This window comes from Anguilla anguilla, chromosome 6 (genome assembly GCF_013347855.1).
Source record: "Anguilla anguilla isolate fAngAng1 chromosome 6, fAngAng1.pri, whole genome shotgun sequence".
In the NCBI taxonomy this organism is placed as follows: Eukaryota; Metazoa; Chordata; class Actinopteri; order Anguilliformes; family Anguillidae; genus Anguilla; species Anguilla anguilla.
Window position 1 is genome coordinate 4,564,946 of NC_049206.1, and position 13,763 is coordinate 4,578,708.

Genomic DNA, 13,763 nt, shown 5'->3' on the forward strand with positions numbered 1-13,763 from the left:
CCTGTAAAATATATTGATTTATCTGTGGTATTACCTATCCGCTATCTATGATATTTTCCATTTGCTATCTATTCAGTATCACTTTAAAGCAATAAATATTCTAAAGACAAAGGCATTCATTTAACAAACCATAACCAATATAACAAACCATAACCAATGAGCAGGAGGGCTAGATTATTATTATTATTATTATTACAATTCTCTGTTTTCACCAACAGAGGCGAATAAATTAGATTTCTTTAATCGGACTGTTTGAGAGAAACTCACAGGTTTCACAGTGATTTGAACGCAGCGAAGCCAAGCCGATGGCCAGCTGGCCGATCGCCAGTTGGTTGCCTGGGCGATACTTTTGAACGGCGTTAAGATCACAGAGCCCTCCTGCTCAGAACCTTCCGCTGAATTCATCAGTGCGAAGAAGCAGAAACGCGTCCCTGTCAGTCATCGTCTCATTTCCACCCCAGTGAAAATGAACAAAATCACGCAGATATGCGATTTCTGGATTTAAAAAAATAATAATTCAAATATGGGACACAATTAAAAATAATAATGGCATTTAGAAAACTGCTTTCATGCAGCTCTGTACGGACACCGACCATAACACCTGATCTCCTGATTTTGCAGGAGTTAGGAGAGTTCCGTTGACCTTTTTCCTTGGTGCCGTACTTTTTAAAAAGTTTATTCACTTTCCAGAGGTTTTTTTCTGAAGGACCTGATCTCCCTTATAACCCCACTCAAATTTTTCCCCCATTGGAGAGCACACAGACTGCTTCTTCTGCACAAATGTGTTCAGAAATACGACCCAAACCAGGACCCAAGCTTTAACTCCCTTCTGCAAAGACCCCTCTGACTGTCATTCCACGAACAACTTTTCAGAGAGACTTCGTGCGATAGAGGGTCAAAACTTTCGTCATAAAAGTATCAAAAAGGAGTATAAAACACTGAGAATTGTGCATGGTGCTCCGCACACAACTCCACCCAGTATTGTGTGCAGTCAAAAAATACATGGGCTTTTTTTTTTTTCCCTTTAAAACGGCAAGCCACGAGGGCCAAAAGTGCAGGCGTCCCCAGTGTTTGCTTTTACGGCAAGCCGGAAGGGCCAAAAAAAGCAAGGTGTTTCCCAGTGAGTGTTCACAGCGCAAAGCCAAAGCGGTAACGTGAAGAGGTGAGGAGCTCACGGAGGAAGAAGAGTTCAGCGGAGAGAGATGAGAACCCAGAGAGGAAGAGGAGGAGGAGGAGGAGGAAGGGCACCTCTTTGGATCCTTCGCAGTCCCTGTCGCAATCCTTCAGCTGAACAGAACTGCCCAATTAAACGCTACAAACGCCCTGCTTGTGAAATATTTTAAAACCGAAACTGAATAATTAATATTGTTTGGACAGCCTGAAAACAGGTGGGGGAGGGGGGTCTCAGAGGTGGTGATATCAACATTAAAACGCTTGTTTTATTTGAAAGGCAATTTAATATCAGCGAAAGAACGTGGGTGGTTAAATCCTCCTCAGGAGATGTTTGTTTTTTAATAAGGTTATACGATCCAAAAAAAAATTGGCATTCATGAGCTCCTGTGTCAATTCTGTCTCCAGCATCAATCACTGCAGAAAGGATATCCCAAAGGATTCTGGGAAAAGGTACCCTTTTTTCGAGGGGGGTGATGAGGCAATAGCATCCTCAAAAACTCTTCTTCAATGATCTCTACATCTCAAAAAGAAGAAGAACAAAAAAAAAAAAAGGCTAGGTCACAATGCTGGAGAGTCCATCTTCAAGTCAAGACCGGTCTTCCAAACCATCAGGGCTTAGCAAGGTGAAGTGTTTTGTGTGTGTGTGTGTGTGTGTGTGTGTGTGTGATCCGCGTCCCACTTTGAAATTTTTCGACATGCCCGTTTTAAAAAAAAAAAAGAGGCGCTACATAAGGGAGGAGGTGGAAAAACGATGTCACCAGAGAGGGGGGAGAAATAAACAGGACTTAGAAAACAGGAAGGGGCCTGCAGTCCTCGGGCGCTGGTGTGCAGACGAGTATGGCTAAATGACTGCGCTCAGCTCCAGGTGTGCCGGGGGTTCGAGATTTCCGACGTGCTGGAGCAGCCACTACCCCCCCCCCCTTCAGGTCAGTGTGGCACAGTGCAGCTGGGAGGGGGGCGGTACCGGGGCGCAGTGATAGATGGGGGGCGGCTCTGTAACCGAAAATAAAGCCCCTCCCCTTCAGCCAGGCTGAATGACCTACTTTACCAGGACGAGCTCGCCGATGTAGGACAAGCCAGGGGAGGAGAGAGGGGGCAGCTCCTTCTCCTTCTCCCTCTCTCTGTCTCTCTCTCCATTCCCCTCATATCTCTCTCTCTCTCTCTCTCTCTCTCTCTCTCTCTCTCTCTCCATCCCCCTCATATCTCTCTGTCTCTCTCTCCATCCCCCTCATATCTCTCTCTCCCTCTCTCCATCTCACAACTTCACAAAATTATACAAAAAAATAGTTCAATCAATGAATAAAAGTGTGAACCATAACGTGTACGTCCACTGGGCGGAGCAGTTACAGGCGGGCAGGGTTCGACAGAGCGGGGGTGGGGGGGGGGGCGAGGCGAATCAGGGCGTGGCCAGCCTGATTTAGCTCACCGTGTCTACAGGTATCTTTGGTGGATGCTCAAAAGTGTTGCCTTGTTTGTGATTTATCACTGGAAGTGTGTGTGTGTGTGAGACTGTGTGTGTGTGTGTGTGTGTGTGTGTGCATGTGAGACTGAGTGTAAGAGCGTGTGTGTGTGTGTGTGAGCGTGGGGGGGGGATTAAATGCAATCAATGTTGGGAAAAAAAAAGGAAGAATCCGCTCAATTCATCCCGACGTCCGCTTCGATCCCATGTGTGATGTGAAATTTCTTCAACAGTCAAAATTCCCCAAAAACAATTTCACACCAAATACTGGTGGTTAAGATGTGTCAATAAATAAATGTAGCCAGAAACCACATAACATACAAAAAATATCCGATGGATAAATGACACATTCACATACGTACATAACTTTGGGTTTGACATAAATAATGAGAAACAAAATGGGGGAGTGGGGGGGGGGGGGGCGGACTCATGACTTAAAGCCAGTAACTGTTGGCATCTTCTACCTGAAGATGATGCTTTGCAAGTCGAAAGGGTACTCGATAATCCCCGTGGTGGGGATGCGAACCCTGAGCACGTCCTGCTGGGTCGGCAGATAGGAGGGCAGAGCGATGCGATCCAGATCGCTTAGATAGCTACAGACAGGGAGAGATACAGGAACAACAGAATAAAAACGGAAGCATGACAGGAGTTAGCAGACCCATTCACACCCCCCCCCCCTCCCTCTGAGGCAAGTGGACTGGTCCACCCCCCCCTCCCTCTGAGGCAAGTGGACTGGTCCACCCCCCCTCCCTCTGAGGCAAGTGGACTGGTCCACCCCCCTCTCCCTCTGAGGCAAGTGGACTGGTCCACCCCCCTCCCTCTGAGGCAAGTGGACTGGTCCACCCCCCCCTCCCTCTGAGGCAAGTGGACTGGTCCACCCCCCTCCCTCTGAGGCAAGTGGACTGGTCCACCCCCGTCCCTCTGAGGCAAGTGGACTGGTCCGTCCTAGAAGTACAGAAGCCTTCGGGTGGACACGAGGGGTGAACCCCTTGCTAAAAAAACACCGCGCCCCCCCTCCACCAACCATCACCGGCACCCCCCTGCATCTCTCAGAAAATTTGTATAGAGCCCCCAACAGCACCTCTCTCAGATCTGCAGCGCACCTCTGTCCACTGCACAGAAATTTCAAAAACATTTTGGTTTGGAAAATAAACTCTGTAGGACTATTCAAAGACAATTTTGCCAATTGGTTTTGGAGACAAAATGGCGGTGATATACCACAGAGTGTCGATGGGCCACAACTGATTTAGGAGGGGGGCGAAGAGGACATAACAGACAGCACACCTGGGGGCTACAGTGAGGCCTGTTTGTCGAACCCGTGTCTGTGGGGTAGGGGGGTAAAAGCTGCTGTCTCAGAGAGGGGTGCTATGCGGGGGGGGGGGGGGTTGTAGTCTGTGTGCAGTGGGGGGGGGGGTGGTTCACAGCTGTGTGGCGGGCAGGAGCAGCAGTGAGGATGACGATGAAGACGATGACGAAGGCAGCGGCAGCAGCGGCGGCGGCAGCTCTAGTGGCACTCCGCGCCAGTACCTGAAGATTATATCCTCCAGGTCAAAGGGGTACTCAATAATGCCAGTTGTGGGCACGCGGACCCGCAGCACATCCTCCTGGGTGGGGAGGTACCCCGATGTGGATATGCGCTCTAAATGATTATGGTAGCTGTGGAATGAAGTGGGGGGGGAAACACAGACATGTGTACACACACAGACACGCACACATACATATATATATGCAGATACACATCTGTGTACATATGCATTAGCATATATGCACACATAGAGTGGAACAGTGATCACCAAACACTCCTCCTGGAGGCCTACCGTCCTTGTAGGGTTTTCACTCCAACCAGAACAAAGCCATACCTCGTTAAACAGCTAGAGGTCTTGTTGAGCTGCTGATTAGTAGAACTAGGTGTGCCAAATTATGGTTGAAATGAAAACCTACAGGACGGTAGATCGCCGGGTAACTGGATCGGCTACCACTGGAGTAGAATAATATGATGGCGGGTTTGGATTACTCTGAAATGAGACTCGATGGACAGAAATGTGTGAAATGTGAGGCTGCTGAGCAGAATGTTGTGTGTTCCAATCCCAATTTTGGTTTAACTTGACTTTACTTTATTTTAGCCGCGGGGAAAGGTTTGTACGCATCATCAAAGGACACGTTCACGTCAGTTTCACGTTTTTATAAATCCTAATTTGGGCTTTGATTTTCACGCAAGATCAAATCTATTCAATTTAAGATCAAATGTGTGTAAACACAAACATTTCGTAAACGAGGCCCCAGGGTTAAATGGAATGGTTAAGGTTAAGAGGAGCGTTCTGTAAGAGAGGGATAAAGGTTTCATTAAGGCAATTAAGGCAGATTTCTATTTCACAAGGGCATTGTGTGGAGGCGGTGTTGACCTCTGACCCTGTATCCGTGGCAATGACATGAAGCGTAAAATCAAACGGAATAACGCAAGCTCTTCATAATTCAAAAGTACACTTCACGCGTACCTTAAGTGTACTTCAAGGACACTTCCTGTATAAAGTGTCCTTCAGAAACCATGTCATACTTAAAAAAAAGATCTTTCCACGAATCTCCACACTGTCCCACTGTAAGCTGCAGGCAGTTCGCTTCTCATTCGGTGCGATGGGGAACATCACAAGCAGCAGCGCGCCGCAGTTAAAATCCCCCTGAGGGAAACCCAAACCGCCTTCAATGGGTTCCGCAGACCCTGTGGGCCTCATCTCCATTTTAGCAAGCCGACAGCGCCGGCACGCAGGTCTGGAATTCAACACCCAAATCCGCATTTTCCTGGAAAAGGAGAAAGACGCCAGGACAGCCACATTCAAAGCAGGGGTGACTAACTGCCAGAGCTCTTTGTTCAGGAGACAGAAAAGATGATTTGAATGAACAAAAAAAAAGAAAAGGAAAAAAAAAAGGGTGGCGGAGGGGAGAGGTAAAAATGTTAAATGGCAACCGCAGTTTGACATTCTACCGCCAGGGGTCACTGTCGAGCAGGCATTCGAGGGAGATTGCTGTGCACGGCAATGGTCTCAGATCGAATCCTGGGCAAAACGCTGAACTATCTGTTAAGCTGGTAAAAAAATCGCCGTCCAGTTAAAGGAAACGGCATCCATTTTCTATCTCACGGGTTTATAGCCAGCGTCCTCCGAACTGACGACCACCGAAAAGACTGCGGACAGCCATCTCCTAGGTTAGGTCTGAGGTCTGAGGAAGTAGAGTTAGGCCTGATCACCTGAACATCATCATCATCACACTGAACAGTCTCATTATTTATTGTTTACTACCTATTTAATTAAACTGGAACAACCGCTGCTATTTTATATAACCGCTGCTACTTTATTCTTTATTTATTTTCTTTATTTATTTTATGTATATTGTTACTATCTCTATGTTTGATATTTGATGTGTGATGTTTAATTTGTTAACTTTTTGACTTACGGTGCTGTACTCACTGGAAACCTGAATTTCCCTAAGGGAACTTCCCTACGGGATCAATAAAGTTTCTATCTATCTATCTATCTTACGCGCAGAGGTCACTCGAATAGAATATAGACAGCATTGCGCTGGTTCAAGACATTCTTCAGGGATGGGGGGGGGGGGCTAAGGGGCATGTCTATTAAAAGCCCGCCCCCTGCCTGGCGGCTAAACTCACCTGAACTACACCCCCCCCCCCCCGCCCCCCCAGCTCCCACAGGCTGTCCGTGAGCCACGTGCTCCCCTGTTGCAAGCGGCAGCACAAAATAACTGCTGATCGCCTGTAAAATGAGCGGCTAGCGGCCCCTATCAGCGCACAGCTCTCACAAACTGTCCCGATTATTTCACCTCCCTCTGCCCCCCCCCCACACACACACACACCCATTCCCGCCACTGAAACAGCGTCTGCCGCTTTTGAGAAACCTGTGAACCCCCCCATACTCCACCCCGCTACACTGTGCTATGATGGCCAGCCTCTGTCTGGGCAGATCTTAAAAACGGTGACATCACCTAACTGTGTTTCTAGGGTCAACGGCCAACAGGACGGGTTCAAGCGTTCACTGGAGCTTCCTGTTCCCATCACAGCTCATGATTATTCATGAAAGGCGTGCCAATCAGGTGTGTCCTTGACATGCCCCCTCATGAATATTAATTATTTGCTGTTTCGATCCTGGTGGCTGATTCTGATACAGTCACAGTTATACAGCCTGTTTGTAAACAGTACCACTATGAGCACAAGCCGGTACTTAAGAATAATATTACAAAATAAGTAATACATAAATCATCACTTAACCACTCCTATATGCTGTAGCAGTTTTATAAAAGCAATATGGCGCTCGAGGCCGTGCTGTGTGGTGAACGCAGGCACAGCTGGAGGGGTTTCTCTGCACTCCGCTCAGCGTCCTGCCGATCGACACCACGCCACCCGTAACATTCCTGCGCTCGCGGTGCAACACGGCCTCGGGCGCCATACTGCTTAAGGACAGGAGCGGAGCCCCCGGTGGGCCTCACAGACTCCGTGGTTAAACTAAGCAGTAACTCCAGGGCTGAGGACCATTGCTGTGAATGATGACATCCAGGTTGTATAGGGTCACGCCCCCCTCCCCGCCCTTAAACGGGACCTCCCGCCCCCCCCAGACCCCCTCCCTTAAACGGGTGCTCTTCCGGACTTACTATTTGGTGGAGTCGGACAGCTGGTACTCCCTCCGCCTGTCGTAGGCCTCCTGGATGCCAGGGTCGTCCCAAAGACACTTTATTGCGGTGATGTAGGGCTCCTCGAACGTGGAAACCTTCTCTATGTCCACCTCCTTCACCAGCATGGCGTTCGCCTGAACCAATGGGAGGGCGGAGAGGGGACGGCCGACATGAGGTCACAACAGATATTATGACATCACATTACGGGAATCTGCCATACACTCTTATCCAGAGAAACACACAAGAGTTCTGTATTTTTTACAGCGTCCATTTGCACAGCTGGATATATAATAAAGCAACAAGTAACTAGCTCACTGGTACAATGGTGCCCTACCTGGGAATAAAACCTGCAACCCTTCAGGTCACAAGTCCTCCTCTCACCATGGCTGTCCAGATCAGTGCACTTCTCTACTACGGAGTACACGGAGTATTGAGTACTATTGTTGAGTACACTGGATGAGAAAGTTGTTAAGCAGGCAAAATTTTCTCTAAATATTCTTGCTCGTCACTGGGGTGGTACCCTGTAGGTACATAAAACTGTAACCCTAGCCAGCAATACATTAATTTGTACCCTTTTTTTGCTTGTAGAATGTACTCATTAGTATGCAAACGGAACGTTAGTGTGCCTTCCAGGGTGCATTTTGGGAAATTTGTTTGCAAAGGAACAATAATGTGCATCCACTGTACCTTTATTTCTGAGAGTGTGACCTGTGTGTTGGCACAGACCGGGGGGGGTCGAGGGGGGGTAGGGGTCGTGGGGGGGGAGGGGGGGGGTTGTTCTCGGTCCCACTCACCTTGTTCTGCTCCTGCTTGTAGCCGATCTTGAGGGTCTCGGTGGCGCGGATCATGGACTGCATGGAGGTGAAGATGTTCTGGTACACCAGCTTGGTGAAGCCGCGCTTGTCCTCGTCCGTGTAGCCCGCCCCGTGGATGATGCGCATCTGCTTGATGAAGGTGCTCTTGCCGCTCTCGCCCGTGCCTGCCGAAAAAAAAAACGGAAAGAAAACGGAACCGGGCAAGGGGGCCGGGGGTCAGAACGCGGTCCAAATGCAGTCCACACGGACACTCACGGTCGGGACGGACAGAGACCCAGAACTGAAAGAAACTTGCAAACAGTGGTCCACCTTGCTGCCGTCTCTCACAGCATTGCAGTTTGCATCTCTGCACAACTCTGTCCCACCCTTCAAAACAGGCTTTCATAGGCAACAATGCATAACATACCATTAACAAATATCAATATCATTTATATTTTAGCATTCCCTTGGCTGATCTCTGGACATAACTAGATCATCACACTCAATTTGCTGTCGTCAACTTCCCCCCCCCACCCCGACCCCCACCCCCAATCATGCTGGATCGGACAACCCACCCAGACCCACCCCCTCCATCCCCCTGACTAACACTATTTATTTAAAAGGAGGTTTTGTTTCAGCATGTGATTCAGGGCAGGAACAGATAGTAGCAACACGTGCAAACACACACACACACACACACACGCGCACACACACACGCACACACACACACGCACACACACACACACGCCTCACCACAGAGACAGGAAGTGAAACCTCGGAGGTTTTCACAGCACAGACACACATGGCGCCACTGAGCCACTTCGTCACCACAGAAGGGAAACGCGCTGGTGGAGCCGACTCTAATCTCTCTCACCCCATCCCTCGCTCCATCTCTCTCTCTCTCTCTCTCCCCCATCCCTCGCTCCATCTCTCTCTCTCTCCCACCATCCCTCGCTTCATCTCTCTCTCCCCCATCCTTCGCTTCATCTCTCTCTCTCTCACACCGTTCTCTCTCTCACCCCATCCCTCGCTCCATCTCTCTCTCTCTCTCTCTCTCCCCCATCCCTCGCTCCATCTCTCTCTCTCTCTCCCCCATCCTTCGCTTCATCTCTCTCTCTCTCTCACACCGTTCTCTCTCTCTCCCCTATCCCTCGCTTCCTCTCTCTCTCTCACACCGTTCTCTCTCTCCCCATCCCTCGCTTCATCTCTCTCTCTCCCACCATTCTTCGCTTCATCTCTCTCTCTCCCACCATCCCTTGCTTCATCTCTCTCTCTCCCTCTCCCACCATCCCTCGCTTCACCTCTCTTTCTCTCCCACCATCCCTCGCTTCATCTCTCTCTCTCACACTGCTCTCTCTCTAGCTCACACGCCACAGCCAGGGAATGGATCTGTTCAGTCTGCAGCGTAACTACGGTAACACCTCCAGGGGGCACAGCGAGCCTCCCCATCGACCGGCCTTTCAATGTTGGGACCGCAGTGACAGTAGATGTTACCTGTCATTTCCTAAAAATGTGCACCTATCATCGCAGGCGTTAAGAAAGTTGTACAAACAAAATAAATAAAACCGCAAATGAAGGTATTTGTACCATTTGCTGCCAGAGTGGTGAGGAGACTTAACCACACCACCTTGGGCACTGCCAGACGGATGTTTCTCTCAACACTGGTAGAATTAACACCCGGTTCTTTCACACCAGACCGATTAACAGGAGCAGCGCACAGCGAGGAGAGGCCCAGAGGTACAGAGGTAACAGGCAGACCCCTCGGCCTCATTCTCCCCCTGCACAGAGCTGGGAATGAGAGAACGGGGTTCTCTGCTGGAGGTGGACTCACGTGCACTTCCTTTATTTTTTTTTTTTTTTTTACAGTGCAGGCAAGTACAACCCTGAAAAGACACCTAGTCAGCATCTACACCCCCCCCCCCCCCCCCCCCCCCCGCCAAACCCCGACCCCCCCCCGTTTCTGCGATGAGGACAGGCGGCACTGGCAGCTGCTGTGCACTGTCTCCAGGTTTTCTGGAGCTCCTTTCGTTTTCGTGGTACCAAGGTCTTATACAACAGGAAGTGGGTCAGAGGAGAGAGAGAGAGAGAAAGAGAGGGAGAGAGAGGGAGCGAGAGGGAGAGAGGGAGAGAGAGAGAGAGAGAGAGAGAGCGAGAGAGAGGGAGCGAGAGGGAGAGAGAGAGAGAGAGAGAGCGCGAGAGGGATGGAGAGAAAGAGACATAGAAAGAGAGATCGAAGGAGGCAGAGACAGGGAGGAGAGTGAGACAGAAAGACAAGGAAGAAAGAAGAGGAGAGAGAAAGGGAGGGAGGAAGGGAGAAAGGGGAAGAGAGAGAGACAGGGAAGGCGAGAGAGAGACTAGGAGAGGGAGAAAGACAGAGAGATACAGGGGAGAGAGAGACAGTGGGGGGGGAGAGAGAGAGAGGCTGAAGGCAACATTCAAATAAGGAGGAGGGGCCTACACACAGGACACACCTCCTAAGGGAGAAACCATTAAGTGCTGTTCAGATGGCCAATCAGTGCTGGCGGAGGTGACATAACCGTAGCAGACCAACCCATTAGGTGCAAAGGGAGGGGGGAAATCAAATTTTAACACGCTGACACCAAGAGAGAACATTTTTATACCAGCCAAGATTCATGATAATTATCCACATGTGGCAAAATGGAAAAGTTAAATGCATAATAAATCCTTGGAAAGTAAAATGCACAATAAATTTCGGTTTTAGTAACTGTCTGAGACGGGGAGACATTTTGTTGTTGTTCTTTTTCTTCACAGCAACGGAAAAATTAAAGTCTTGTTCAAAGGGACAAATGGATGGATTTCGCCCAATCAGCAGTGGCCCTGGGTGCAAAACAGAAGCCCCAGAATGCACAAGTCGTGTGAAGGCGTCTGACCCGTGACCTCACCTCCCCACCCGTCCAATCAGATCGGGCCGCAAGACGGTGGCCGTGGGCGTGCTGTTGGACGTCGGTAGAAACTGCTCAGCAAATAAAACAGAGGAGCCAAGAGACCAAATATTTGCATTGCGAGAAATGCGTGCGCCTACATCCAATGTTTGGAGTACAGGCAATTTCGGTTGCCGCGGCAACCTTTTTTTTTTTTCCCCCTCCTCCTTCCTCGCAAAAGGACAGTAAATATTTTGATTGCTTCAAGGCAACAACTTTGCCCTCTGTACATAAGCATATACAATATGCATCTTTAGATTGTGGAAATTCACAAAAAAAAAAAATGGAGCCCAGTCAGTTTTTTTGATATGTGCACTGCAGCTAAATGCATCGCAGGTCTACTGGAAAAAGTCTATTGGAAAAGAAAAAAAAAACAAAAAAGAATCATGTAAAACTGAAAGAATTTTTTCTGCCAGTCTTTCTCCCCCCCGTCCGAAAACATCAGTGCACTGGGTGCCACCCCGCTGCAGAATGGCCAACGGGGGGGGGGGGGGGGGGGGGGGGGGATTTCCTAAAATTCAGCTGGACAACACATTCATCACTCGATGCTCCCCGAAAAGCCCTCTCTGCGTCCCAGGCAGACGCCACACAGAGGGAGCTACGCTGCACCCATAAAAAAACCCTGGGGGGGGGCGGGGGGGCAAAATTAAAACCCTGTGAAAGTGCTTGCATGGCCAACCTCACCATGTACAAAAAAAACTGCTGCTCTGAACCTCTAAACAAACAAAAAGCCAAACCTTAAATGTCTACAGGATAGCCTTCGTCCCACCAGCAGTCAATCAGCTGAACAAAACCCGACTGGCTACTATTTTTTCGTGAGACTCCTGTGGAGAAAGCACTCTGTCCAGGCAACCCTGCTCCCCGCTGACTTTGGCCACACCCAGCCTTGGTAAGCCCGCCAACCTCACGCCCAAGTCCAGGCACTTCCCCCGCGACACCGCTCCCCAAATCTACGAGTCTGAATGCGGTTCCCCTGCTCACCTGGCCCAAACCAGGTGTGCGCGCAGCTCAGCTGACGTTCTGCTCGACGGGTTTTGGGAAGGTGACGAGATGCGCCAAGACGCTGCCGCCAAAAGCAAACAGAGCAGCGCCAGCGAGGGACGCGGCCCTTTCCTGGGCCTTTCACGCGACCCGGAGACGGAGAGCACGGGGGAGCGAGGCCAAACGGTTCTGGTTCTGGTACCGAAACACAAGAGGCTTTGGGCCCCCCCCCCCAGCAGTACACAGCTCCCTTCAGTTGACACACAAACACAAAAGCATTGCAAACACACAGAAACGCTGGAAAACAGTCACGTGTGCACACGCACATGCACACGCACAACAGGCACATCTGATGTTGCTGCTGCTCACGCTAACTGCTGCTACTGCAAATACAATGGGGTAAGCTTCACAAAACTACTCGTGTCACACCAAAGTGAAATATCCCTTTAAATAACTATTTTCAAGCTTGAAAACACAAACCAGAAAAGTTTGCCTTTTCATATAAATGTCTTTGCCTTTAAGCGGGAAAGATCCAGCATCTTAGTAACAACGGCGAGCGAAGTGCTATAGGAGCTCAGGAGGCTGCAGGTTCAAATCCCTGACAGGGCACAGCCGTTGCGTTTCTGAGAAACAGCCAGCCGAATTAGCGGAAGGCACGTAAAAACGTAAGCTATGAAAGTTACTCTGGATAAGGCCATCTGCTCGGCAAATTAACTGGGGGGAAAAAAAGGACGAATAAAAGGATCCGTCTTTCCCTCGGCCGTGACAGCGTTATCTTTTCAGCGCTAATTTGGGTCGTAATTCTGAGTCGTTAACCGGAGACGGTAACGGCGGCTTCGGCGCTTCCAGCGGCGAAACGACTCCTGGCATCGCAGCGGCGTTCAGAAACGGGTCTCAGCGTTCAGAAACGTGTCTCAGCGTTCAGAAACGTGTCTCAGCGTTCAGAAACGTGTCTCAGCGTTCAGAAACGGGTCTCAGCGTTCAGAAACGGGTCTCAGCGTTCAGATACGGGTCTCAGCGTTCAGAAACGGGTCTCAGCGTTCAGAAACGGGTCTCAGCGTTCAGATACGGGTCTCAGCGTTCAGAAACGGGTCTCAGCGTTCAGAAACGGGTCTCAGCGTTCAGAAACGGGTCTCAGCGTTCAGAAACAGCCCACAGCAGAAGGCGGTCTGGGCCGCTACTGCACCGCAGTCCTTCTGTCTGAAACTAGTCCTTGTGAGCACGTTTGTGCCAGTCCTCCCAGACGCGTTTAACACGACAGTATGAAGCGCCTCAAGCAACCACCAAACACACTCCTGCGACACAGCGAAGCAGTTGTGTTAGCACAAGGACTGTTACAGGCGTCATACCGGTCTGTGCTTTCACAGGTCAAACAGGTTTATTAGACGATCAGTCTGGCTGAATCTGCTCTTTAAAAAAATAAAATAAAAATAACAAAGTGCTCCAAGCATGTGCTTGACTCAGAAGATAATCTTTTAAAGCCGAGGCATTTTTAAATAACGTCGGATAAACGCACGAGGAGAAGCGCAGTTACTTAACAGCAGTCATTAACATATCAGTTACACTAAGATTCTTAATCCTCTCAGAGCTCGTTGCAAACCATTTCTGAGCGCTCAAAGCATCTTATGTCATTAGCGCTGAGAATATTGCGTAATGGCCAAGCCCAACGCATGCCAGCCGCGCAGTGACCGTGTGCAGCGACTAGCGTGCGTTGCCGACACGGTTACTAACCTATTT

General features: G+C 49.7%; 2 protein-coding genes across 9 annotated transcripts in view; one reads left to right on the forward strand and one right to left on the reverse strand.

Moving 5' to 3' along the window:
- The window catches only part of LOC118229578 (transducin-like enhancer protein 1), a 539,102-nt gene that overhangs the window by 88,156 nt on the left and 437,183 nt on the right, over window positions 1-13,763 (forward strand). The window lies entirely within an intron of this gene.
- LOC118229598 (guanine nucleotide-binding protein subunit alpha-11) overlaps window positions 1-13,763 on the reverse strand; it is a 31,784-nt gene that overhangs the window by 2,938 nt on the left and 15,083 nt on the right. Inside the window, exons 2-4 of one of the 2 annotated variants that reach the window (XM_035421702.1) lie at window positions 8,104-8,288; window positions 7,289-7,443; window positions 4,160-4,288 (exon numbers count right to left, since the gene is read on the reverse strand). In XM_035421702.1, coding sequence (XP_035277593.1) covers window positions 4,160-4,288; window positions 7,289-7,443; window positions 8,104-8,288 — 469 coding nt within the window. Of the gene's footprint in view, window positions 1-3,096; window positions 3,226-4,159; window positions 4,289-7,288; window positions 7,444-8,103; window positions 8,289-13,763 lie in introns of both variants that reach the window. The other variant, XM_035421701.1, reaches the window with a different exon arrangement.